The sequence below is a fragment of the Pseudopodoces humilis genome, chromosome 4, assembly GCF_049639895.1.
Source record: "Pseudopodoces humilis isolate 2021_Gansu_Grassland_sample_001 chromosome 4, ASM4963989v1, whole genome shotgun sequence".
NCBI classification, from domain to species: Eukaryota; Metazoa; Chordata; class Aves; order Passeriformes; family Paridae; genus Pseudopodoces; species Pseudopodoces humilis.
Window position 1 is genome coordinate 63,850,904 of NC_142203.1, and position 27,371 is coordinate 63,878,274.

Consider the following 27,371-nt stretch of genomic DNA (forward strand, 5'->3'; position numbering starts at 1 on the left):
TAAAATAGTGCTCATGATGCATGCAGTTGCGAAGGCATTGGGACTGCATGTCTGTCCATGCAGCTCTCGGAGTATTGTGGTTGGAGATGAAGAGCTGGTGCTGGTCCTACTCCATCAGCCCCTCTCCCTTCCCCTGCAACACTGCAGCCTGTGCTATGGCAAGCATTACCACTTTTATATTTGAAAATTAATACTGCATAATAGTAAAGTTTTTTAATCCGGTCTTTTTTTGGAGCTCTTCTTCATGAAGGGTGTTTTCAACAGGATTCATATATTGTAAGCACATGTCTGTTAAGTACAAAGTGCTGAGTAATTGATATCTTAAATGATTATTTTAATATTTTTCTCTATTTCTTATCCTGAAATGTCAAGCCATTGTGTGGATAATTAAGTCATATTGAATTGAGAACTCATGGCAGATATACATCATTTTTTGTGAGGTAATTTTGGATCATGGTATCTTTTGTGTAGAGGGACTGGAAGGTCTGAGTTCTCTGCTTATATGATACAGAGACCAACATAAATGTGGAGGAACTTCACACACATGTACCAGTCTGCTGGAATCTTGCATAATGTGCTGGAAAAGTGAAATAAACATGTCTTTATAATATCATCTATGTTTATTTCCATATTTCTTTGAATTGAAGTAGCATTTTTTATAGAGCAACCTTGGTTGCAGGAACTCCTGAAAAATGTTCCTAATCCAATAGTACACAATATGGCATGATAAACATCATGGAGGATATCAGAATTTTAGAAGCACTGGCACAAGAAAAATGTTTCATACATCATCTCTGGCATTCAATTTCAGATGACATAGACAAAAAAATCTTGTTTCTAGTGCTGAAATCCTTTGTTGGAGTAGGTGATTATTTAGTAAGAGATTAAATTATTTACTATAGTAAGAAAATTTAAATACAAACATTTTCTTACCTCATATAGGAACTAGCATTATAAATGTCAATGTCTTTCTCCTTGGGCCGCTAAGCAATCATTTTTCTTTTTCCTAGTGAGTAGAATTGTAAACAAAAATACGACTTTATTCACTCAAAGCCATGTCTGACTTTTTATTAACTTGGTAAGGCTTTTTAAATAAGCTGATATGTCAAATAATACCACTTGTCAAGCTGTATATTGTTAACATGTGAAATGACTTTAAACAGAAGTTTTGGATGTATTCTGGGCCTTGGAAGAGATGAGGTCTGAACACTGAGGTCTTAAATTTTAATCATAGCTTTGATGCTTTACCCTCTAAAAGCTGGAATCTGTTTTTTGTCTTCAAATCCTTATGTGTGGAGGAGATAACTCTATTTTTTCTTATTAAGTCATTACAGCTTATTAAGTGCTTCGTTTGCATCAAAATACATTGATGTATAATACAAAATTTATATCAAAATATATTGTCTGGCATTTTCTACACAGTGTTGACAATTTTGGGCTCGGTCTTCTGCTTCAGACAAAGCAGATAAAACGCATGGTGTCATCGTATGTTGGAGAGAACGCTGAATTTGAACGCCAGTATTTATCTGGTGAGCTTGAAGTTGAGCTTACACCACAGGTAAGAGAGGGGTGATCTCTTTTCATCTAAAATATTGAGTAGAATAATGCTGACATGTTCTTACAAAATTGTTTTGCAATCCAAATGTTTTGCTTGTGTGCAGAAGGCACTTGCCATCTGTGGTGGCCTGATCGTGACTGGACTCCAGGTGCTCACTAAAGCCTCACTCTAAACTCCTCTCAGCTGGACAGGGGAGAGAAAATATAGCAAAAGACTCATGGGTTGAGATAAATAAAGGGAGAGATCACTCACCAGTTATGATCATGGGCACCATAGACTTAGCTTGGGGAACTTAATTTAGTTTATACCAATCAAATCAGAGTAGGCTGAGAGAAGTAAAACCAAATCTTAACACTCTATTCCCCTACTCACACTTCACCCCAACCCTCCTTTCTTCCCGGCTGTAACTTAATTCACAATTTACCCACTCCCTGCTAGTAGCACAAGGGGAGGAGGGAATAGGGGGTTGTGGTCAGTTCATCACATGTTGTGCAGCTTCTTCCTGTTCCAGAGGACCCCTCATGCTCTTCTGCCATGCAGTATGGGTCCCTTACACACGGTGCAGTCTTCAGGAACAGGCTGTTCCTACATGGATCCCTTGCAGGGTCACAAGTCCTGCCAGCGAACCTCCTCCAGTGTGGGCTCTTCTTTCCATGGGGCCACAGGTCCTGCCAGGAGCCTTCTCCAACACAGGTTTCCCATGGGGTCATAGCCTTCTTTCTGGCATTTACCTGCTTGGGCATGGGGTCCTCCAAGGGCTGCAGATGGATTTATTATGGTCCCATGTGGCCCACCATGGGCTGCAGGGTCACAGCTACCTTACTGTGGTCTTGCCACGGCCTGCAGAGGAATCTCTGCTCTGGCACCTAGAGTACCTCCTAACCTTCCTCCTTCACCTCACCTTGGTGCCTGCAGAGCTGTTCCTCTCACATATTCTCACTCCTCTCTGCTCTGGATGGATATATATCTGTGCAAGAGGTTCTTCTTCAATGCTCTGTCCCAGAGGCACTACCACTGTTGCTGATGGGCTCAGCCTTGGAACCAGCTGGCACTAGTTCTGTGAACACTGGGGGAAGGTTCTGGCATATTAGGGTCATGCATCTGTCAAGAACTGACTGTCTGTTACATGTGTGAATTCCTTCAATGGCATTAATTAATTAATAATAGATTGTATTGATCTGACATATATATATATATATATACACACATACGTAGATTTTTTTTAAGGTTGTAGAAAAAGTCGTAAAATGTGCTCAGTGCTGTAGCACCATATAAAAGGAGGGAAGTCAAGGGGCTACTCTGTTCCTATCTTGGTGACAGGTTTTGGGAATGTTGCCTGTGCAATGCCTGCCATCTAGTGGGCAGGAATCAAAGTCAGAGATTTCCTTCATTTTGAGCCAAAACCCTTTTTGGCTTGTTCATTAACTCTTAACAAAATTAATCTGTGCATACTGTTAGGAGTAAATTTAAAAATTGACTTTGTAGCACCATATTTTTAATTATTTTGCACTGCCAAGTTACCCAAATATCATGAATGCAATCAGATCCTAAAATCATGGGTATCAGTTACGTTCTATTGAGATCAACTTCTGTGAAGTTGGTGGTCTAACTTTAAAGCCTACAGCATGTTAGTGTGTGGCATTTTCAGAGGTGGGCTTTAAACAGCTATTTATATAAGTTTCTGGGAAAAACAGCTGTGCTAAATTTTTATTAAGAATAGAATCTGGAGCTCCCTCTCTTTTGAATCTCAGAATCACAATGGGTCAGGTTGGAAGGACTCACAGTAGGTAATTTGGTCCAACCTCTTTGCTCAAGCAGGGTCATCCCAGAGCACAAAGCACAGAATTGTATCCAGATGGTGCTTGGTTATCTTAAGTGAGGGAGACTCCACGACCTCTCTGGGCAACCTGTTCCAGTATGTGGTCAGTGTCACAGTAAAAAAGTTCTTCCTTCTGTTCAGGTGGAACTTCCCATGCATCTGTTTCTGCCTGTTGACTCTTGTCCTGTTGCTCAGGACCCCTGGACAGAGCCTGGCTGCCTCCTCTTGGCACCTCTTCTTCAGATGCTTATAGGCATTGTTGAGGTCCCCTCCCAGTCACTTCTTCTCAAGGCTGAACATGTCCACTTCCTCAGCCTTTCCTCATAAGAGAGATGCTACAGTCCCTTAAGTATCTTTGTTACCCTTCACTCCAAGACCCACTCCAGGAGTTCCATGTCTCTCTTGTCCTGAGGAGTCCAGAACTGGACACAGCACTCCAGACATGGCCTCACCAGGGCTCAGTAGAGAGGCAGGTCAGCTCCCATGACCTGTTGAAGATGCTCTTCCTGATGCACCGCAGGACACACTGTTGCCTCATGGTCAGCTTGTTGCCCACCAGGACCCCCAGGTTTTTCTCCACCAAGCTGCTTCCCAGCAGGTCGGGCCCTGGCCTGTACAGGTGCATGGGATCATTCCTCCTCAGGTGCAGGACCCTGGATTTTCCCTTGCTGAATTTCCGATTGTTCTTCCCTGCCCATCTCTCCAGCCTGTCAAGGTCCCTCTGAAGGGCTGCACAGCTCTCTGGGGTATCGGCCGCTCCTCCCAGCTTTGTGTCATCAGTGAAAGTGCAGAGGGGGCGTCTGCTCGGACCCCCCCAAGCCATTGATGAATAAATTAAACAATTCTGGCCCTGGGGGACACCACTAATGACAGGCCCCCAGCTAGAACCTGTGCCACTCATTGTAATGCTCTGGGATCAGCTGTCCAGCCAGTTCTCAGTCCCGCTCACTGCCCTCCCATACAGTCCACTCTTCCTGAGCTTGCCTATGAGGATGCTGTGAGAGAACATTTCTTAGAATTGAACATGAGTGGAAAAGTTCATTTTATACCCAGTCAGCAGACCTGAAAATAGCCAGACACTTGTCATGTCTGATGTTTCAAATGTCACAAATCTCACAATGCATTTTTTCCTATGTAATGTTCAATACTTTCACTGTGAGCTCCTTAGACATGTAGTTGGCTCTGTGGGCTACAGATAAGCTATGCAGATCCAGCATGGAAATAATGGGTCTACAGGATATAATAGGAAACAGTAAGGTGAATTAATTACTTGCTAGGAGATGTGGGGATTTCAAATATTTGTGTCAAGAAAAAGAGTCTTTCCTAAAATAGTTTGGTATAACCTTAGGCAAAATGGAAGACTTTTGTGTTACTGTTGCACAATAAGGAAGAGGTCACAGTGAGATCCTGAAATGCTAAGGCTTCTTAGAGCACAGGATTCTGTATTGTTGCATGGTTTGCATCTGCCTCTTGCTACCATTGAAAACAACCCAAAAGCCATTGTGCTTCTTGCAGAATAAGTGGGGAAAATAAAAGCTGTATTGTAGAGGCTGCTAAACTGGATAATTGACCATGATGTTCTTGTCTTGCTTTAAATCCAGGAGAATATTAAAAAAAAAAAAAAATCCAGGAAATGACACTAATCTAATGAAAAGCAAGCACACATCTTTGGCTGTAAGTCCAGAATTAGGTGAATGAGGAATTTTTGCTGTTAGTATTCTGTACTATAGCTGGACATAGAGAAGAGTGCAGACAGGGTGGTCAAAGAGACTGTAAAACTGATCTGTTAGCTTTTTGGTATTCTTGGCACAGGTAGCCCAGATCACTGAACTCCCTCTTCCTTTCTCAATCTGCCATACTTGGCTGTTTCAGCTAGGAGTGGGTTCTGAAGTTTTTCTTAGAATGTTGAAGAATGAACATCAATGTTTAAGACTGTTAGAGAAGAAAACCCTTCTAGGGTATGTTGCCAGGTGGGAAAGAGGAAAAGAACTCTGTACTATCCTCAAGAATAATGGGATGGAAAACAAAGTGAAAGAGAGGAGATACAGCCAAGTGCTGGCCCCTGGTATTTGGCATGTAGTTGCATGACAGTGTTATCTTGAGCAGTTAATGATTGTATGTCAATCATTTCTTGCCATATCCAGTACTAGTCTCACACAGGAAGCTAAAATGCGAGGAAGGAATAGATGTTCACACGTGTCTACTGTGTCCAGAAGGAAAAGCTACAAATGACAGGATATAAAGTAAAGTTAATGCAAGTCATTCATCAAAGTTTGATTTTTTGTTCCCAAATGATTATTTCCTAAATGTATTTTCCCTTAGGGTACACTTGCTGAACGTATTAGAGCAGGAGGAGCAGGAATCCCAGCATTTTACACCAGTACTGGCTATGGGACGCTGGTGCAGGAAGGGGGTGCACCCATCAAGTACAACACAGATGGCACCATTGCCATTGCCAGCCAGCCAAGAGAGGTAAGAGGTCTGATTGCCATTAGGAAGCCTTCAGCATTGAAAAACTAATTTCTAACATATTTATAAGATAAGCAGGAGTTTAAGAAGGAGTTAAGTTTAACCTTATTGTATTCAGTTAACTGGATGTCTGTGGTACCAGACACGTTAGCTTTGCTTCCACTTGCTTACTGCTGTGCTCTGTAACGTGTTAGAAGTTTTTAGAAGTTCTGGAGTGATTCGGCATCAAGACCTGGTCCAAGTGAAAGCCTACCTTGCTAAGTTACTCTTCTCTCGTCCGTTCTCTGACCAGGTTTGCTGTGTATTCAAACAAAATTTTGTTCCATGTGACTGTAGTGCATAGAGCTGTTTAAGAACAATCTCCTGTTAGTGAGGCAGGTGCTCTTTAAATACTGCCCCATGCAGTAAGCAGCCCTGCAGCTGGACATGGAGCTTCAGTCTTAGAAGAAATGGGGGATTCTCATGTTAAACTGGGAAGAGCTCACTTGACACAAATTTCAGGAAATGCATTTCCCAACATTTGAAATGCAATTTAGTCTCAGTTTTTAAAACCATGAAGAAATAGACTGTGGCTTTCAAGGGAGAAACAAGGGTTTCATTTTGGAATTTGATGTAGAATTTGGAGAAGGGAAGAGATATCTCAGTGCCACAATTTTTCTTGAAGAAATGGGTGGGGCTAATATTGTGTGGTCCAATTAGGCTGCATACAACATTAAATTTCACCTCAAGAACATTTCTGGGGTAAAGGTAATTCCACCCTAACCCAAGGGTTATTTTATTTTCATGTATAAAATAGATACTGTCTTTTATATTCCCTCAATTTTTTTACTGCACGTATCATTATGATGTTTTACCATTTGGAGGAATGTTTTGTTCATTAAATAGCTTATCATTTTAATAACAATTTTTTTCATTTGTTTTTCTTTTGACATCTGTGGGAAAATCTCCCTTACTCTCCTCAGTCTAATAACTATGGGGTGCGAATAACATGACCAGCATGATTTGATCAATTTGATTCTCCACATCCATTTTGTGTGGAAGTGACATTTTATAAAGGCTCAGATCTCATTTTATGGTACTGGCAAACTGATGTCTGATACACTTTTCTCGTACTTCTTTCCCCTTTCAGCAATTTTAACAAGCTCCAAGTAATATTTTGTGTATACTCTTACCTTCTACACTGTTAAGAGAGGTATTCTTTCATCTCTCTCTATAGGATTAAAAGACCAGCTCTGTCCCTGTTCTATATTTTGGCTTTAGGCACAGTATCATTCATTGCAATTATTGCTCATAAATGCAGGGAAAACCAAATGAAACTCAGCCAGTTAGATGACATGATCTGAGTAGTCTATCTCAAATTCATTTTGGATTTGGGATTTCTGATGGTGAGCAGTGCTTATGAACTTTTTCAGTAATTCTGCTTTAGCACTTCAGTTTTGGTTAGCTGGTAGATGTGCAGGACAAAACATGTCTAATTCCAGTAGATGGAGCAGGAGGAATATGTATTCTCATGATTTCTCTAGAGATACTATGGTAAAACTGGGGTTTATAGCCTTTCCATGCCCCTGTATTATGATCCAGTTTTTCAGTTAAAACTTAACAGAGTACAAAAAGAAGTTGAAATATGATAGTCTGCAAAATTAACCCGTAAAACAAATATTATGTGTGAAGTCTGTTGGAAGAAACCTAAATCTCAATTTTGTACTTTTCTCTGTAGGTGAGGGAGTTCGATGGCCGTCACTTTATTCTGGAGAAATCGATTACAGGAGATTTTGCTCTTGTGAAGGCATGGAAGGCTGATCGTGCCGGAAACATAATTTTCAGGTATGACTTGTTTACTGGTGATAAAAGATTATTTTACCATTTAGATAGTGAATGAGAAGGAGAATCCTGTCTGCTGTGTTACAGCAAAATAATGTTTTACTGATTCCACATTCTTTCATATTGCCTTTCCCTACTGTCAAACTACACTCCTATAAAACACCAAAATATAATTGCTCTTTCTGATGACTTTTGAGACTTTAAACACAGCTATGAAATAAGGCATTCATAGTTAAAAATGAGTCACAGCAGACCGAAGCTGTTATGATGACTGTTGAGAAATTTAGTGACATTTTCTTTCAATTTTCATGTTAGTTTGGTTCCTTTTTATTGAGCAATTAAAGGCTAACCCAAGAAGTACCAGTTCATGTACTGACATGTATGTCAGTCTTCTGGCTAGTTAGTGATGGGAAAACTGATTCTGTCTAAAGAAAACTGTGTTTAAAGTTGATTTCTTCTCAGTGGTGTAGGAGAAGGCATCATATGAATATAAACATCTTTGCAATGAGAAGTTTGATGTTGCATTGCTGAGAAAATCTTTTATATGATTGGCTCTGTTTGTGTTCTGGTTTGTCCTGATCTAAAGCAGGAGAGAGGTTTGCTTATGTTTAATGCCTGGTTTTTATTTGTTTGTCTTATGGCTGTCAGATGAAAAGGTAAGTGTAGTAGTTATCACTTACAGCTTCTTACTCAGCACGTGCTGATTGAGAGTCTGTCTTTGTATTAGAACAAATAAGGAGTTGGAAAAATAGCTGAAAAAACATGTATATAAAATAATACATTTTACCCCATGAAGTATTGCTAAGTAATGCTTTTCTTTATGTATATATATGTGTATGTGTGTGTGTATTTATATATCCACATAATTAATACTAAATTAAAATACTTGAAAATTAATAAATAAGTTTTTGTTTTGCCAACTCTTGACATCCTGACTTGCCCACTGGCAAGACAATATGGTTTCTGATTGAAAGCTGAACTCTTCTGTGTGTGTGCAGATGAATTTGATGGCTGCTAAACTGCTCTCCTTAGGCTCTGGTATAGTGAATACAGGAAACACTCTTCCCCCTTTGCCTTGTCTTTGTTTGATCCTGTGCCACTACTCTCTGTGCTTTTATCCTGCATCTTTCTACTGATGCATAGTAGATACCTCTCAAAAGTTCTTTTATTCTCCACAGAAACAGACTGGTTGTGTTCTCCTTTTACCCTCTTCCTTTATGTCCTGTTGCTCTCTATGACTTTCCTTCTTCCTGTTCTTTTCAGGAGTCTTCATTATGTTTCCCACATGCACACAATACAGCTGATAACAGATACTACTTTCATCTATAGTGAAGACCTAAAAATCTTCACTCCTCCCTTCAACTGTAACTAATTGAAGATGGAAACTAATCATCATCTGGTGTCCTAGTCCATATAGAATATTGCTAGCTCAGAGGAATCTGCTTATGATAAGCAGTGAGGTATTCTGTTTCTGGATGAGACATGATTATATGATAACACAGAACAGAGAAAAGGATCATCTTAAAACTTGCCATCTGCTAACACTTTCACAGCAGTGTGGTACTATCCATAGTGTGTTTCCTCTGACTCTGTGAAGCCTGTAGCAATGGTGTAAGTGTCTGCCAAATTGTTAATCACCTTCAAGCTAAGAGCTTTGATAAATTTAGAGGATGTACTTTAATACACTTACTTGGACCACAGGCTGGCATTAATTTTTTCCTATGCTCATACATCAAACTATTCTGTTTTCTTGAAATTCAGAATGGCATCAACTTCTGTAGAAATCTGTTTTTAAAACTGTTTGTTTTGTTTGTTTGTTTGTTTTTTAAAGTTATACTTCTTGAGCCCCAGATATTTGTTCCATATAGCATGTTGTGGTGGCTTTCATTTCAGGTATCTTCTTGCTTAGTGGACTATTCTGCACCACTTAGCAGTGGTTAGCTCTTGTCTAACAAAGGTCTTAACTTCCCTTGGGGCTTTGCTCATTAGGGGCAACATCAGAGTGTGCCACTGGTTCTGTGGCTAGTCAGAGAATCCAGAAATGGCCGGGTTTGGAAGGGATCTTATATATAATCCAGTTCCAGCCTCCAGCTGTAGGCAGGAACACCCTTCACTGGGTCAGGTTGCTTAGAGCTCCATCAAGCCTGGCCTTGAACATTTCTGGGGATGGGGCATCCACAACTTCTCTGGGCGAACTGTTTCAGTTCCTCACCACCCTCAGTAAAGAATTTATCCCTGATAACAAATCTAAACCTCCCATCTTTCAATTTGAAGCCATTCTCCCTTGTTTTGTAACTATGTGCACTTGTTAAAAGTCCATCTATGTTGAATACTCTCTTCAGGTACCGAAAAGCTGTAATTTGGTCATCCTGAAGCCTCCTCTTTTCCAGGCTTAACAATTCAAATTCCTTCAGCCTTTCCTTGTAGGAGAGGTTATCCAGACCTCTGATCATCTTGATAGCCTCTGGACTGGCTCCAGCAGGTCCATGTCCTTCCTGTGCTGGGACCCCAGCTCTGGATGCAGTGCTGCAGGTGGGTCTCAGCAGAGCAGAGCAGAGGGGCAGAATTCCCTCCCTCCCCTACTGCCCAGAGGGCTCTGGATGCAGCCCAGGACACGTTTGGCTCTCTGGGCTGTGAGTGCCATGGCCAGGGCATGTCCAGCCTCTCACCCACAGCACCCCCAGGTCCTTCTGGGCAGGGCTGCTCTGGGTCTGTTCATGCCCAGCCTGTGCTGACACCAGGGGTGTCCCAAGGTGCAGCACCAGCACTTGGCCTTGTCAAACCTTATTAGATTCCAATGAACCCACTTCTCAAGCTTGTCCAGGTCCCTTTGGATGGCATCCCATCCTTCAGGAGTGTCAACAGCACCACCCAGCTTGGGGTCATCTGCTAATTTGCTGTGGGTGCGCTCGATTTCTTCATCTGTGTCATTATTGAAGATACCAAATAACACTGATTCCAGTGCAGACCCCTGATGGACACCACTTGTCACTGGTGTCCACTGGGACACTGAGACATTGACCATTAACCTCTGGATATGACTGTTGAACCAATTTGTCATCTACCAAACGGTCTATGCAATCAAATCCATGCCTCTCCAGATGATGTGGTGGGGCTGTAAAGCCAAGTCAAAGGCTTTACAGAAGTGTGGAAAATTACATCAATGGCCATTTCCCATCCATTGATGCAGTCACTTCATCATAGAAGACCATTATATTGGTTAGACAGGACTTACCTAACCGGTGTGAAGTTTTGCTGGCTGTCCTGAATCACCTCCCTGTCCTCCCTGTGACTTAGCACAGCTTCTAGGAGTATGTGCCTTGATCTTCTCAGGCACAGAAGTAAGGCTGACAGGTCAGTAGTTCCTGGTGTCCTCTACATAATTTTTCAAGATGGGAACCAACTTTCCGTTTTTCTATCACCTGGTACTTCATGTGACTACCATGACTTTTCAAATACCATGGAGAGTGGTTTGTCTGCCTCCTTTGGCTCCCCTCCCTTTTCATCTGGTACCATTCTGCTACTTCTAGCTCAATGTATTTTGACTTTACAAGCAAATATATGGCTTGTTGGTGATGAAAATAGACTATTAACGAAGAAGCAGAAATGCTGAAGGGTTAACCTGAGTTGGAGCCTCCTCTGTCAGAGTCATGTCAGGTAATCTCTTCATGCTTCAACTGGTTCTACAATATATAAATTCAGGTCATACCTGAGATGTCTCTGCACCTTCATTTCATTAGGTATGTAGTGGATATAGTTTGTTGTTTTAGTCTGCTGTGAATTAGTTTGCGCTTTGCCTCTGGGAGAAAAGATGTCATGCCTTTGGGCCAGCTTAGAAATCCAGTGAAACAATGGAACTTTGTAGATATTGCTGAGTCTAGCTGTCCAGAAAATTTTCTTAAAATAAAAAGGCAACTTTTTCTAGTTATTTTTTTAAATTTCCTACTGCTAACCCCTTAACATTATTCTGTGCTGGAAAATATGTGTAGTGCTTCTGGTTTTTTTCCTCCTGGATGATGTGCTCTTTAGAAATAAGGCCTTTGATCCCATAAAAATTCTGGATAGTGTGTTCTTTAGAAATGAAGCCTTTGATCCTGTAAAAGACTGCTGCTTCTGAAACAACTTTACTAACCCAAGGACAGTTTAAATGGCAGAAGCTTTTATATATTATGTCAGATTAGAGACCATTAGCTCTTCTTAATGTCAAATTAACACTGAAATGTTTTCTTGTAGTTCTTTCCCTATGTAAAAATAATCTTAATATCAGTTTCTTTTACTGGCAGAGTAGCCTCTAAAATTTTTAGAAAGTCTTTAGCTCAGAAAAGTAGTTACATTGTGATGAAATTTTCAATTATTAGTTTTGTCATGTTCCTTTCCCCCATCTGTATCCATTTCTTAGCTGTTTTAATACAGCTTTTGTAACTCTATTTTTCTTCTCATTTGCTACTTTTCTTAGCTAAGAGTAGTTTTTCCTGGGTCACTACTAACTAGTAGTGTATTCATCTCTTGGAAAAGGGTATACATTCATGTTGTGGGTTTCTTTCTTTCATTTTTTATTATTACATCCTTTTGGGTCTGTACAGCCACCAAGAAGATCCATGGGCAGAAGATATTTATAGAAGCATAGAATATGTTATGTTGGAAGGGACCCTCAAGGATCATCAAGTCAAACCCCTGGCCCTGCACAGCACCATCCCAAGAGTCATGTCATGTCCCTGAGAGCGTTGTCCAAACCCTTCTTGAGCTCTCTCAGGCTGCTGCTGTGACCACAGCCCAGGGGAGCTGTTCCAGTGCCCAAACACCCTCTGGGTGAAAAACTTCTTTCTAACAGCCAACCTTTTTCTAGCCCTCTCCTAACTCAGCTTCAGGCCATTCCCTCGGGTCCTGTCACTGGTCACACAGAGCAGGGATGAGTGCCTGCCCCTCCCCTTCCCTCACAAGAAAGCTGTGACTACAGTGAAGTCTCCCCTCAGTCTCCCCCGGGCTGAACAGACCAAGCGACTTCAGCCACTTCTGATTTGGCTTTCTCTTAAGGCCCTTTATCATCCTTGCGACCCTCCTTTGGATAATCTCTAGTAGTTTTATACCTTTTTCATGTTGCGGTACCCAGCACTCGAGCTGAGGCCGCCCCAGCGCAGAGCAGAGCGGGACAATCCCCTCCCTTACCCGGCTGTCGATGCTGTACCTGATGCCCCCAGCACACGCTTGGCCCTTTGTTAGAGGCTTCACAGCTTCTGATTATTGCCAATAAAACGGCATTTCCCCGAGACACTGTCTTTGGGTGTAGCTTTGGTGGTGTCGGTGTGCGCGCCGGAGTCCGGCCAGAGGAGCCCGTTGCCGTCGGGCCGTGGCGCGTCCCTGCCGTGCTGCCCCGCAGCCAGGCGGTGGCAGCAGCGCCCAGGCTCCGGGCGGCTGCGGCGCCGGCACGGTCCTGCCCCGGGGCAAGGAGCGAGGGGAGCGCGCCTTGCAGTCAGCCCTTGGACTCCCTTGTCCGAAGGGCTTTTTCCCAGCTTAAATGATTCTGTGAGTCTGTGAAATAAGGATGGTCGGGGAAAGAAGAATGCTTCTGTGTAAAAACGATGTGGGAAAGGAGGTTTTATCTTGTTTTGAAACCTGGTTTCATGGATTTGGATGAAAAATTTTAAAGAATTCTGCTTTTTAACAGAGAAAAATGCTGAGAAGGTACCGGTGAAAAACCAGTAAAACCTTCATAGTATTTCTTAATTATTAAATGTGCCACGCAGTTTTGTTTGGTTTCTGAAAAACACATTGAGTGGCTGACACAGGTCACTTGTTTCCTCTATGCCCAGGAGGATCTTGGTGCAGCTCCCAACACAGGTATACAGGTCAAACGTTGCTTTTGTTTTCTAGAGGTTCTTCTTCCTTGGTACAGAAATGCTTTGTGAGAAGGCTTAGGGTGAATGCCAAAGTCTTACAATAAGTGCCAAAACTGACACAAGTTGGTTGTTTTTTTTTGTGTGGGGTGGTTTTGTTTTGTTTTGTTTTTTTAATTAAGATAATTGGATTACATTTACTACTGGGTAAAGTGCTATCTCAAGTCCTAGTCTGAGTTAGGAAAGCATACTTGAGCGATTGTTAGGCCTGGTGCTGGTCCTCTGTGGAGATTAATTTCATTCTTTGTGCTGTGAAATAATGGCATTGTACAAAGTCCAGCTTGCTGCTGATTTTGGATCCAATAAATGAAGATATCAGTAACATAACCAATTTCAATTAAACAGTGTGCTGATTGAAAGTCAAAAGAGCTGTAATAAATACTTTCTAATGTAGCAAAATATGATTTCATTTCAGATGCATCTTATGCAATTCCATAATACTTTTTTTTCTCACTTGTATTTTTTTTTTATTATTATTTCCTCAGCTATTTGGCAAAATTTTTTGTGATGCTTAAAATACAGACATTCCTCTAGTAGTTTATCTCTGAATTATATTATATATATATATATATATATATATATATATATATATATATATTATCTTATATTGTACTATTACAGCCTTTAATATTTATTAATTTTCTTTTTTTTCTTTTCAGGAAAACTGCAAGAAACTTCAACCAACCTATGTGCAAAGCTGCAAAGACAACAGTAGTAGAGGTAGGGAATTGAAACATAGTAAGCCCTATATGGGTGTAGTCAACATACCCCTTTATCTTACATGGTATTCTGGAGGCAGGCTGGGGGAATTTCATTCAGATCATTGCAGGATTTCAAATCAGGGACAGCGTTCTAGCCTCTCTCCTTGGATTGCCTGCTCCTGACATTATGCTCTGCTTTGGTGATTAATTCCTTTGTTGCTGTACATCTGCTGCTGACCACGACTTTGTGTTCACTGTGATCAGCCTTTGAAAGGGAAACAAAGCAAGAGCCTTCAAATTTGTTAAAGTAATATGTGGATGGAAAAGGAAAAGAGGCTTAGGCTGTGCTTGAGAAGATTCACATAAGACTTTATGCAAAGCTTCTTGAAAATAGAATCAAGTATGTAACAACGTAGATTAGGCAAACCATAGAGCTATCACAGTTGTGGTCTCTAAAATTTAATAAATTGCATAAATATCAGTCCACAGTGACGTACAGGCATTTGGCTGTGTCTTGAGAAAGAGGATGGACTACCTAATCTAGAAGTTTCTTCCAATCTTTTTGCCCTTCTTCTTTGTTGAAAATGATATTTGAAAACATGAAGCAGCCCACACTGGAAAAGTATTGGTGCCTGGAGAGTTGCTAGGGCATAGCAATAGGTAAAAGGTAGACTGCTCTATTAGTGTTTTCTTCACTCTCTAGTAAGTTTTTTTGTATGCCTAATAAAAGCTAAATACAGTTTGGCAGCAAGATCAAGACAAACCCTTCTAGATTATTTCTAGTAAATGGTTTATGGAAGAGGCTTTTATTTCTTCAGGGTTTTTTGTTTGTTTTGTTTGGGGGTTGGCTTGGGTTTTTGTTTGTTTGTTTGTATGTAAGATGTTATTTGGAAAATAGTTTTGTTATATAAGCGTCTCTGGATAATACATTTGAGAACTTCAGTTATTTCTTTGTGCCTTATAGAACTATCACAAAAAATACCATGGTATTTGCCACATGACTTATGTCATAAGTCATTAGTGACAGTGCAGCAAAACATTTTCATGTTTTGGTTTTTAGAAAGGTTTCAAGCCTTTCTCTATTTAAAAATTAAATAAAGACTCCTTCTTTCCAGACACTTGTCCTTCATACCTTGTTCAGTCTGGCATTTAAAGAATTTAAGTAGATCAAAGCCTTCCACCTACATTACATCTCATTCTCTCTTTCTGCTCTTCTATCCACTTATAATAGCATAGAATTTTCTTGTCAGTGAGCAAGTGATGTGACATCGTTCTTGTTGTAATTCCATTTAACAGTTGTTAGTAGATCTGCTGTGTACTGTGTCCACTTTGAGTCTTACTGCATTTTCAATACCATTTAAAAAACTGTCAATCTTTATGCAAGATGCATTATTAATATTACTTTACAATTCTGGTTTTTATGGACAACATTAGATGAAGATGCAAAACCACAGATTTAGGACAAATAGTTTGAACCATCCTTGACTTAACTTCTGAATATCATTCTTTCAAAGTGGAATTCAGAATGTTGTGTTTGGTTTAAGAGTTAAAACCCAGGGAATCAGAAGGAAATATTTCTATATGCTCTCTAGTACATCTTCAGTACTGAACACTATAAGCTGTTTTAGCTCATCAATAGGGAACTGAGGCAACTAAAAATTTTAGTTTTGCCTGGCTCCTTTGTTAATGTTGTCCAAGGCTGAAGATCGAAATCTTCAATCCCACTTACAGGGAGAAGAAAAAATTCTGTGTAGGGTAGTAATTCAAATTGGCAGCATGGTTTTCTAAATTCTGGTGTTTGTTCCCATCTCTGTTTCTGTTTATCACTGACTGAACATTTAACTGAATTTAAGCAGACAGTTCTAGTCTCTAGGAGTAGAGACTTGAAGCCAGCCCTTCTCCTTTTCATCAAAATAGCTACAGGTCAGGCTTGTCTTCAAAGATAAAGTGATTAACTGGGGTTTTCAGGATTGTTTCCCACTTTTCTTAGATATACTTTAGTTTGTGATCATTGATACAAAGCTGGAATAGCATTTGGCATAATAAGATACTATTGAAATATAAACTACTGGAAATCCAATCTCAAGATATCTGTGAACTTGTTGAAAATAGGAAGTTACTATGTCCTGCTAAATTAATCTGAAGAGCTGTGAAATCTGATGTGCATACACAGTGGAAGACTTTTTTTTCTATACTTAATGCTGCTGTTCCCTAGTTTTAGTCTGTGTGGTGTTTTATACACTCTTTTATGAAGTCCAGACAGGCACTTAATAATTATAACAATTCAGAGGCAGACAAATTTTGTGGATGTGAAGGGTAAGAGAAAAAAAAAAAGAGATAAGAGATCAAAACTGTGAAATTCTCAAATTCACAGACTGATAGCTGTTGTTTGCTTAAAAATTTTCCTCTATTGTGAGAAGAGAGATTGGCTGTGCATAGAGGCATAGGAAGAAGCAGGAAGTCAGACTGTACTATTACCTCTTATGTTTGGGACACACAGTGAAGAATTACTGATTTTTAAAATGTCAGATTAACCTTTCAGCCTTGTTTATTTTGAATAGGGAAATGGTCAGAAGTGGTCATTCATTACTCATTTTGGGATCAGTAATACATTAATTGTAAGCTTCTAATGAGGTGCAAGAAGTGCTTACTAATCTGCACAAATTTTGTTTATCTAAGTGAGAGGGAGTAGAATCTTCTATCAAGATAATAAGGATGGGTTATCTGAGGAACAGATAACTGCCTTTAAAAATCTAACTGTGCCAAGTCCAGTGGAATTCTACTTTAATTTGAAGATGACCCATTATTAAAGGTCAAAAAAAAATTTTCAACTGAATTGCATGATTCCTCTTATTTGGAAGTTAACCTTTACAGAGACAAATGCTAAATAATGTTTGCAGCATCCATTATTTTGGCTTTATCTATATGTAAAAGTGAAATGATGCAGGGAGTTCATCTGCTTCTCACTTTGGCTTGCAGAACTTGCAGAAGTTAAGCATGCAGTCAGACCTGTAGCTTTGTTTGAACCTGAGCTCTCACACACACACTCAGCCTGAAGCTTTCAGGTTTTTTTCAGATCTATGAATACTTTCCTGCTCCTGTAGCAAAGATGGGAGAATTGAGAAATTGGCTGATACAAAAGGAACTAAATGGTCAGAAGTTACATACAAGTTACCAGTCCTTGTAAAGATTGAGAGGAAGAGCATGGCATGTCAAGAAAATTGAGAGGTTGTGTGGTATTATAGATGTGGTAACACAACAATGTTGAATGAAGGTCAAGCTGAATTGAGGAGGTGTTACTGCTGTCATGACCTTCAACAGAGACATTGAATTTTGTGATGGGAAATGAACTGTGAGGCAGTTTGGAGTTGCGGGGAGGCCTCTTGGATGTGTGCCAAGACTCCTAGGGCAAGGGCTGTGACAGCAAGGTGCTTCTTAACATGTGCATTTCCCTGTAGAGACACCTCTGAGCAGAGCCCCACTGGGGCTTTTGGTCATGACTACTCTTTTTTCTAGGGAATAGGGTCTACCCAAAGCCACAGGAGAAAACATGGTGTGACCTTGCCATATGTGGTGTCATGACAGCATGGGAAAAGGGCGATACAGGCTTGGGCTCTTGCTTTCTTCCGCAGAAGAGTACATAAATGTCTGTAACTGTCCAAAATGACCCTGAGCTCTTATCTGTTTTCTTGTTATTTTCTGCTGTGAGACCTGATGAATATTTTTCCATGGTGAAGTGGTTTGAGATCTTAGCCACTGCCACAGTGAAAGTGTTTGGTTGTGGTAATGGTCAATATGTTTAGAAATATTTATTGACTGGCTGTTTGAATATCCAGTTTGAATAATTTTCTTGTTCAGATCACAGAAGATGACTAAATATATCTCCTTGGGTAAATAGCATTTACACCTCAAATAATATCAGGAGAGGGAAAAAAAGAGAGTATACTTTCTCATAAAAATGCATTAAATAAAAATCATTAAGCCCTGCATTTTATCTCTGGTTGCCTAGTAACAACACAGCCACATCAGTGAGCACCATTTTCTCAGGTACAATGAACTGCGTGGCACTAAGGGACAGAATCAGACTGAAATAAGCTATTTGTATCCTGTTATCTGTGCTAAATCATGGCATTTGGTTTTATTGAGGAAACTGGAAATTAACCTTTTTTTGTGTGTGTATGTCTATTCCTCCAAATGCTTTAACAATGGCAAAACTTTCCTCACATGCACAATTCTGTTCTGAGGAACTCTTCAAGATTTTTGCACAGTGACAGTTTACTATAAAAAGCCTGTAAGTACCACTTTAAAGTGAAACATTCAACTAATAGAATTCTTTTGTTACCTGTGTGCTCCAGCTATGGAACTCAAAAGTGAACCCTGGTAGAGGATGGGCTTGGGATGGGCACAGACTTTACATTAGTGTGTGTTTCTGTGAAACCACAGATCAGGATGAAGGACATAGAACTGAAGTCCTTCTGCGCAAATGCTGTAACCACTGAGCTTTTGTGTTGCTGTAGCTTTTGCTGGTATTATTAATTGCTCAATGATGAGTTTATGTGTGCTTAGGCAATGGTTGTGAAGGAGTGTCCCATGGATCTGCAGTGGGGGAAAGGTTTTTTTTGAGAATCCCATTTGTCACAGGATGGACACTGAATTTCTTAGTCCTGCCACGTTAACAGGTGCTTTTGGCACAAGTGACAGTAGAATTCTAGTTCCCATAATATGCTCCTATACATTATATAAATGTATGTGTGTATATGTATATGTATATGTATATGTATATGTATATGTATATGTATATGTATATGTATATGTATATGTATGGATATATGTGTATGTGAGTATGTATATGTATATGCATATGTATGTATGTATGTATATATGTATATTATAAATATAGAAAACTTTGTGTCTTGAACATGTAGGTAGTTGTTAGCCAGGGCTTTTGACTGCATAAGTGTTTTTACATGCCTAGGCCTTGGCTAAATCCTGAGTCAGGGATGCCTGTAGATCTGAATTTAGATAACCCAAATATAATCTGTAGACATTACAATAACATTTCCCAGACGAATCTTTGTGGAAAGAATTGAGTAGACACTTGTAGAAGAGCAATTTTGAAATACAAGCTCATGATCCTTAGAAAATACAGAATGGAATATAGCAAAATATCAGGAATGTCTCTTAGGAAGTCTGATTTCATAAGCTCAAAGGCTTGGATTGATGAAGCCTTCTTGGAGGTATAGAAAAGAAGAAATGAAGTTAGGGAAAGAGTGTCTTAATGAGCTTGAGAATAAAATTTTCCAACATGGAGGAAGTATTGAAAGAGCAGTAGGATTTTGACCTTGATCACAATCATTGTAATCTCAAACACGATAGAAAGTGGGAGCCAAGGTCAGATGTCTGAGATTAAGCATTACAAAGCCAAAGCAAACCAAAAAGCTTAAGCTTCTAAGGAATATCATGCCCAGTACAAAACAAAGAATACTTGAGTGTAGCAAGAATACCTACATAGTGCACTGGGAGACCAAGAATACTTCACCATGCAGTGAAGGGACTAAGATTATCAGATTCATAAGATTACAGTGCAGGCTGAAGTGTTTAGTGCCATTTCTCCTACAGTATTGAGCAAAGTTAACAACCAGTTTGTTGGCTATAATGATGCCAGTCATAAAAAGTCAAAGAGCAAATCAGACAAGGACTGGAGCTGAAATTCAGGGACTACTATTATTGTTTTGGAAAAGCAGCTCCTAGAGACATTTGCATACCCTTGCCACAACAATTTTAGTTTGCCAAAAAGAATCACACCCCCCAGACTTGAATACTCTTTTGTTGTTTTATTTCCCTTCATTGTATTTGATTCCTTGCTTCTGTTTGTGCATATGCTTATTAAAAACAGAATAGAAAAACAAAACATTTGTACAGCTGTGGTGTAGACCATCTTAGAATGATTAGAAAAGTACTGGAATATAAGTAGTATTGGCCTAGAAGGAAGTTTATATAGTAGTCCTTGTCACATTTAGTTAACATACTTTTGATTCATGGTATGATTTGTTGGGGTGTCCTCTGCCAGGCCAGGAGTTAGACTTGATGATCCTATTGGATCGTCCCCAACACAACATATTCTATTCTGTGACTCTGTTCTATTCTATGATTTCCAGGGAAATAAACTTCTTTAATAGTTAATTTCGATATGTGGGGTTTGTTGATGTTTTTCGTTTGGATGGGTTTTTTGCTGGTTTTTTTACTGTTGTTCTTTTATTTCCTGGTTGTTGTTTTGGTTTTTTTTCTCCCTTACAGCTGTTTTTCTTTTATATATAACATCTAATTAAACTGCTTCAGATTTGGCACTTCATTGCTCAAGTAGTGAATATTAAGTAGTTAAAATTCATAGCAGATCAAATCATTGCTGACTGCTGTTCAGGTAGTTTTACCTACTCATAATATACTGCTGGAAGATCTGAATTTGTTTTTCTTTTATCTGTTTCTTATATTTTATTCCTTTCTAAATGATACTTTCTTGAATGCATATCATGAATTTTCTCAGCATTCAGCTTCATAAGTTCATTGCAGATGTGAATATAATCTTCAATGCAAAAAAATCCTTTTATTCTTGTCACATATGTTAAGAACAAATATTACATTCAAAAAGAACAAGAAAAAGCAAGGTCGTGGTTGCTCAGTAGATACTGTAGATTGCCAGGAAGTCAGTGTGCTGGAGAAAATGATGGAAAGCCTCTGTTTGCTTCTAAAGCTAAATTTAGAGGGTTTTTCATAACATATTATAGAAAGCCTCATACATTGTGCATTTGAAGTATGTTTAATGAACAGTACTCATGTCTTCTATCATGAGAATTTGAATTTACAATACTCTAAATTTAACTTTTCAGCTCTGATTTGTGTATAAGATGTGTAAATCAATCAATGACTTACCTGACATTGCATTTAAAATCATGCACTATTATAGCACTGAAAAAATGTGAGAGTTTTAGGCATGATCCAAGGAATTTACAAACATATATCCTGGTGTCTTAAAGCATTAATTTATTTTCTATGCTATTAACATCTCTGATGAAGATTTCATGAGTATAGAATGATTTAACATTTAAAGATTTAACATCCAAACTGAAAATCTTCAAAAAATTGCATTCTGACGTGAAGAAAATATATCTTTTCAGGTGATCAACATACGAGATTTGAAAAGCTGTACCTCGTAACTATTGCTGGAGTGAAAATTTTTGAGTAATTGAATCAGTAGCTCAGATTTTAGCAGCATCCTTTTAGCTCTTGCAGCATGCCTCCTTTGAAAATGCTATTGAATTACTCAGTAAAAAAAGTGGATATTTGAAGAGAAGTAATGGGTTGAGATAACAAGACTGGCTTAAATCAGGCTGATTTTTCAGGCTGCAGACAATGGTAAAAGAATGAACAAGGACAACAGAGTAGTTTTCCATTGTTGTTGTTTTGGTTTCTTCCCCAAAACTTAATAAAGTTCTGTTATAGAGAACTCACACTCAGGGTGTTCAGTGTGTAGAAATGCACTCCCATTTATATTCCCATGAATTAGAGGCTAAGATCCTTAATTTGCCACTTCTGATTCATCTGGAGAAAGCAGTAACTAAACAAATCTTAAAGCCACTTCATGTTTGAACAGGTGTTCCTGGGATTTTATTACAGAGTAGCAAACAGACTCCTCCTTTTTGTTAACCTTTCAAATAAGTCAAATGCATTTTATCGGTTTTCTTCTTCTTTTTGAAAAAAGTGGAGAAAGGCAAAGACATGAGCAGTCTTTGAGATTACAGAGTGAGCAGAGTGAGTTTACCACAGTTCGTCAGAGCATGGTGCTGGTAATGCCAGAGTTGTGGGTTTGATCCCCATATGGGCTATTCACTTACAAGTTTCATTCCATAATTCTTGTGGGTCTGTTCTGACTCAGATGATTCTGTGAAATAATCTTGATTAGAATGGGGGAGGTATGTAGCCAGTTGGCTGTGTAAGCAATGGGATGAGGAGCACTTGTGCTCAAGACAATATTTCACCATTTCTAGTGAAATCAGGATTTTCTTGTTAGGCTACGATAAGCAAAAAATTCCATTTTTATAGTTTGAAGGGCTGATGAAAATTTTTTTTCCAGATTCAGATAATAATAAAATGCTTTTATAAAGCACTTTATTCTTGTTTTATTTTTTTTTTAATTTCCATATGTGTCTATTGCTCTCTTTTCCAGGTAGATTTTAGGAAGGATAATGATTAAGTGCAAAAAAACTTTGATTCTTAAAATTTGTTACTGACAATCTCTTTATTCCCACATATCGTGCTCTGTTCAAAGTGTCTTAAACCACATCAATTATTTTCTTTCTCTCAAACTTTTCCTTGAAAGGTACCCTGACTACCTTCTTGCTCAAAACTGCATAGAAGTTTATTTATCTTGAATATTTTATGGGGTTGGGATACCTGATGTGATTCTGAAGGTGAAATGGACCACACTAATTCCTTGTTGAGAAACAAAGCAGTAGCATGTCAAGTACTTCTCAGAACTCTTTGCAGATCACCACTGTCTCTAATGAACAACTAAAATACGGAGAACTAATAGATCTGTGCATAGACGATGCCATTTTGGGATGAAGTTACCTTTTTGCTACCTTTATTGAAATATCTGCAGGGTTTCTTTTTCTTACTGGACAGAATAAGCAACATAATTAACTGCATATCAGCTTATACATTGTTTTAGTGGCATTACCTTGCTATATATCTTCTTCTGAGCATGCTCTGGTCTGATCCTTAGTTAAAGATAGTTTTTGAATCTGAGGGGGGCTTAGTTGCACTTAAATAGTCTGTAAAGTACAAAAAACACCTTCTTGGAGAGTGCAATTCTCTGATTATTTTTTTTTATTATTTTTATTTTATTTTTGTACATCTTGCTTCAATATTTGAATTCCACTTAGTTCATTTTTGAAAGTAAAGCTTAAATTTATCTCCTGACCTTTAAATTACGTTTCTTGGAATGCGTAGGATATGAGAGCTCTTCTAGTCTCCTTTCATTTGTCATTTCTCTGATGTAAGTAAGAAAATAAAATCTTTTGTTATGATTATGGTTGGGGTTTTGGGGGGTTCAATTATTGTTGGTAAAATGTGAATAATTTTAATAAAAAAATATCAGTTATTTATTTTTACGTTCTAGTAAGTTCAAAGGCTGTAAGTCTAAAGCAATTTGAAAATAAGTAACAAAGTACAGCAATAATGTATTTAAAGCAATGTGTGTTTTGTTTGCAAAAGCAAACAGAGTTAATATTGTTAGCAGCTATTCTGTTCTGTAGTGGAAGTACTTGGGATGGGGTCAGTCCCCTTATTCAGCAGAGTATGGATTTAACAGGTTCTTCTGCTATTAACTGGCCCTTAGCAAATGAAGACCATATTCACTGATTGTGGGAGTTTTGTTTGTTGTCTTCTGGGTCTTCTCCCATTATTGAATTCTATGACTGAAAAATAATTACATAATGTAATCTAAAAAGCTATTTTCCAAAATTTCCATCTCCAGATGTAAGAAGATTTTGTATATAATCCACATGGATGGTTATGTTTTATTTTGTGTTAAGAACCTAGGTATTGAATACAAATTGTGTGCTTTGTTACTTCATTTCATCAAGAAAGCAGAAGTCACTAAATATGATCACAGCCAGCAGGAGTTCAGTGATGACTTACAGCAGAACAACCACAGGGTTTAGGAAGGAATCACTCCCTGGGTGTGCCTGCTGTAGGAGCCTGGATTGTTTGGTAATGCTGGGGCTGCTGGACTGCTGGATCTTAAAGTAATCTCTCATGCTTTCAATTCCGGTAATTTTACCACAAAATAATAGAATAAAATCCAAAGGAATGGATTTAAGGAGATAAGAAAACAGCTGTTTTCACTTTTACTTCATTTTCTGTATCCACTTTTTAGTGGATACAGAAATATATAGATATACTAGTGCAAGTCATCAAACAAGCAAGCACATCAATTTAATGGAGGAACTTTTTTGAGAAATATCAGTATCTTCAGATTTTGAACATGTTCTTAAAACTTAAGATTATTGTGTATCCTCACTGGGCTAATATGTGACTAGCTTAAAAATTTCTGAAGTGTAGTTCTAGGTGTATGGGAGAACCTCTTCAGAGACTGGTGGTTAAATTTTTCATATTTTTCCATGCATGCACATAACTTTACATACACATAACCTTTGCAGGTAATAAAGTATGCTTCCTCTTTTCTTTGTGGTATTTATCCTGCAGCTGCTGTGTATGAGTACCTAAAGCAGGTAATTTGCTGCTGTCTGTTTTCTTCTCTGCTGTCAGCAGTACAGCATGGAGGAAGATGTCAAATGTGGGGAATGGAAAGGGGCCGTTGGAGGAAACAGGCAGCAGGTGTGGAGAAGTGTGAGAGGAGATTAAGCCTGAGGCAACTGCAAGTGGAGGTGGTAATTGAGGAAATTTAAAACAGAGAAAACAAAAGTGAATTGAGTATATTCTAGCAGGGGCTCCTGATTTAGGAGGATCTGTAGCCACGTGACAAAAAACCTGGAGACAAATGTAGGAGATTTATGTCAGTTTTGCTTTCCTAATCATCAGAAACAACATACTGGCAACAGATCTCACTGTTTTCCTCTGTGGTGATTACAGAGGATGAGAGTCTACTAGAAAGAAAGAAAACACATAAAGGTACATAAGATCTTCAACAGCATGAAACAGACAAATAAAGAACTGCTGTGTGCCATTCCTGTATGGCACAGAGAAGGGAGCACACAGTGAAATTACAAGAGATAATAAGAAATGTTTTTCATAATAGTTAAATTTAAGAAATGCATCAATAGAGTCTCTTGGGTTCTAAGAAAGTAATTAGTTCCTGGCTCATCAGAAGCTATGAAGAAGGCGATGTAGGGCCACCCTCTGACTGAGGGCATCCTGAAATTGACACATTGCTAGCAGCTGGGAGAATATAACCAGAAGAACCATACTGCCTTTTAAGATCCTGTTGCTGAGAAGGAGGGCTGTTTGGCTAAGCATACCTTCAGTGTGACCCAGTCCAGACTTACTGTGTGAAAGGTTCTCTAACTAATATTAACTTTACAGGTTTTTACTGTGTTCCTGCCCCATGGTATGCTCATGAAAACATTTATTTGAAGTCTGATGTGACCATAATGTGGTAATTGTTGACCAAGATGTTCCTTTATAAGGCTATGTGCTAACTGCTTGAGTTTCTAATTGTAAAAGTCTCTTTTTCAGGATGGATATTGACTGGCTGTCATTCCATTACTGTAGGATTTTGACAGGAGTAGAAATTTCATTGTCTGTATGATCTTACAAAAGGAAAGAGTTGAACTCAGAAGATCCTCTGTTTCATCTCCCTGCTTGCAGAATTCAGTAAACTTTGCTGTTTCCTGTATTTAAGAAAGTTTGTATAGTGTGTTCTTAATTTCTAGTGAACTGTTTTCAGAGTGTATCTCACAGTTTTAAAATATCAAAGCTTTTTGTGAAATTCAGTCTAAACAATTAATATTTACTTTTCTCCCCCCTCGTTTGTCATTAACCATCATGAGTGGTTGATCAGTTTCTGTGGCCTTGAATGCAGACACATAAAATTTATTCTTATAGCCCTTATTATGTACTTTAAGTTTTTTTTTTAATTTTAAGACTTCATAAATGTTATAATGAATTTAGCAGTGACATCCTGACTCTTCCAGTGGTGAAGTGATGATTTGTACTGATGAGTTTGTCTTGAGCATCTAAGTGGTTAAATTTTATTTCATTCCTCTTGTTGTTTTAGACATTTAACCAATTGTAATGTTTTAATTTATTAACGTTCTGCTAGGAATGACCATTATTTCATGTTTGAAGAACTGAAGAGAACTAAGATAATTAAGGTGTTGATAGAGAGATTTGATAAAGTTAGTATAAAAATAAACTACTTAAAATTGCATAGGTTTGTTCAGCTCTGATTCTCCCCCCATCTCTTTCTTTCATACACAAATGGTTTTGATTTTTTTTCTGTAATAAGGAATTATATTGTAATTTCTGGTTATAGCTTAGTTTTATGAAAACTGGGATAAAAACTAAACCAGCTGAAAACATTTAACATATCATAAAGTACATAATTAGGCTGCAAATACAGATAAAAGGAACAACGAAGGCCTTTTTATTTTTGAGTATTTTGGCATGAATAGGTTGTTGTTGTTATTTCCTTACCAATTTTTAGTAAGGAATCATAGTTTTTATTTTTCTTACTAGAAGGCCATGAGTATCACTGTTCCCTTTTTCTCTCTGGAAGCCTTCAGAAATTCTGAAATAAAACTAGAACAATAGCTGATTTTCTGTAAGGAAAAGGAATTAAAATTGCTTTACAAAGGAAAAATAGATGTAAATTACAGAAGGAAGTGATATTGTGAAGCAATTGACCACTGCTTCTGTAAGTGCTGATACCAAAAGGAATGACAGAAGGCTCTTGTGCATCATAGTGGAGAACAGCGTTTATGTTCTGGGGGTACTTCCAGATAAACCAGCAGTGAGAAAGGACTGAATCCATGCATCCTCCTTCCATTGTCAGCAATCAGAGATTTGCAAGAACACTATCCCCGGGAAGAAACCTCCAATTTGAGTAAAGCATCAGAGCCTTCCCAGAAGACAGAAGTCAACCCTCGTGGTCTCCTGGAGTTACTTTTTAGCTCTACCTGTATAGCAAAGATGTAAACATTTATTGTCTTTTTGCACATTGATGAAATGAAGCTTTAAGATGAATGTATGTGATCAAGGCAATCTAAAAGGTACCAGAGGATTTTGATTTTCTAATTACAAAGAGTGCAGGAGGTGGTCTGCCCTGATTAGTTCCCTCTCTGTGCTTTGACAGATTTGGTGTCTCTTGGGTGGGATGACACATAATGATTTTTGATGTTTACAAAGATTCTTCTGTATGTTACAAAATAAAGCCTGAGGCAGGGTAGGTACAGAAAAGAACAGAAGCATAGGTAAGATGAGAACAGATCAGGAGAAAAACTCACACACATCCTTTGAATTATTAATATGGATATGCTCCTGCCTTTCTCCTTGAGGCTTCATCCACAGAGCAGACTTATAAAGAAATA

General features: G+C 38.6%; 1 protein-coding gene across 1 annotated transcript in view; it reads left to right on the plus strand.

Annotated features, from left to right (window-relative positions):
- Positions 1-27,371, plus strand: part of OXCT1 (3-oxoacid CoA-transferase 1) — an 85,119-nt gene that overhangs the window by 14,620 nt on the left and 43,128 nt on the right. Inside the window, exons 4-7 of the mRNA XM_005527956.3 lie at positions 1,423-1,558; positions 5,700-5,849; positions 7,564-7,670; positions 14,221-14,281. Of these exons, the coding sequence (XP_005528013.1) occupies positions 1,423-1,558; positions 5,700-5,849; positions 7,564-7,670; positions 14,221-14,281 (454 nt within the window). The remainder of the gene's footprint in view (positions 1-1,422; positions 1,559-5,699; positions 5,850-7,563; positions 7,671-14,220; positions 14,282-27,371) is intronic.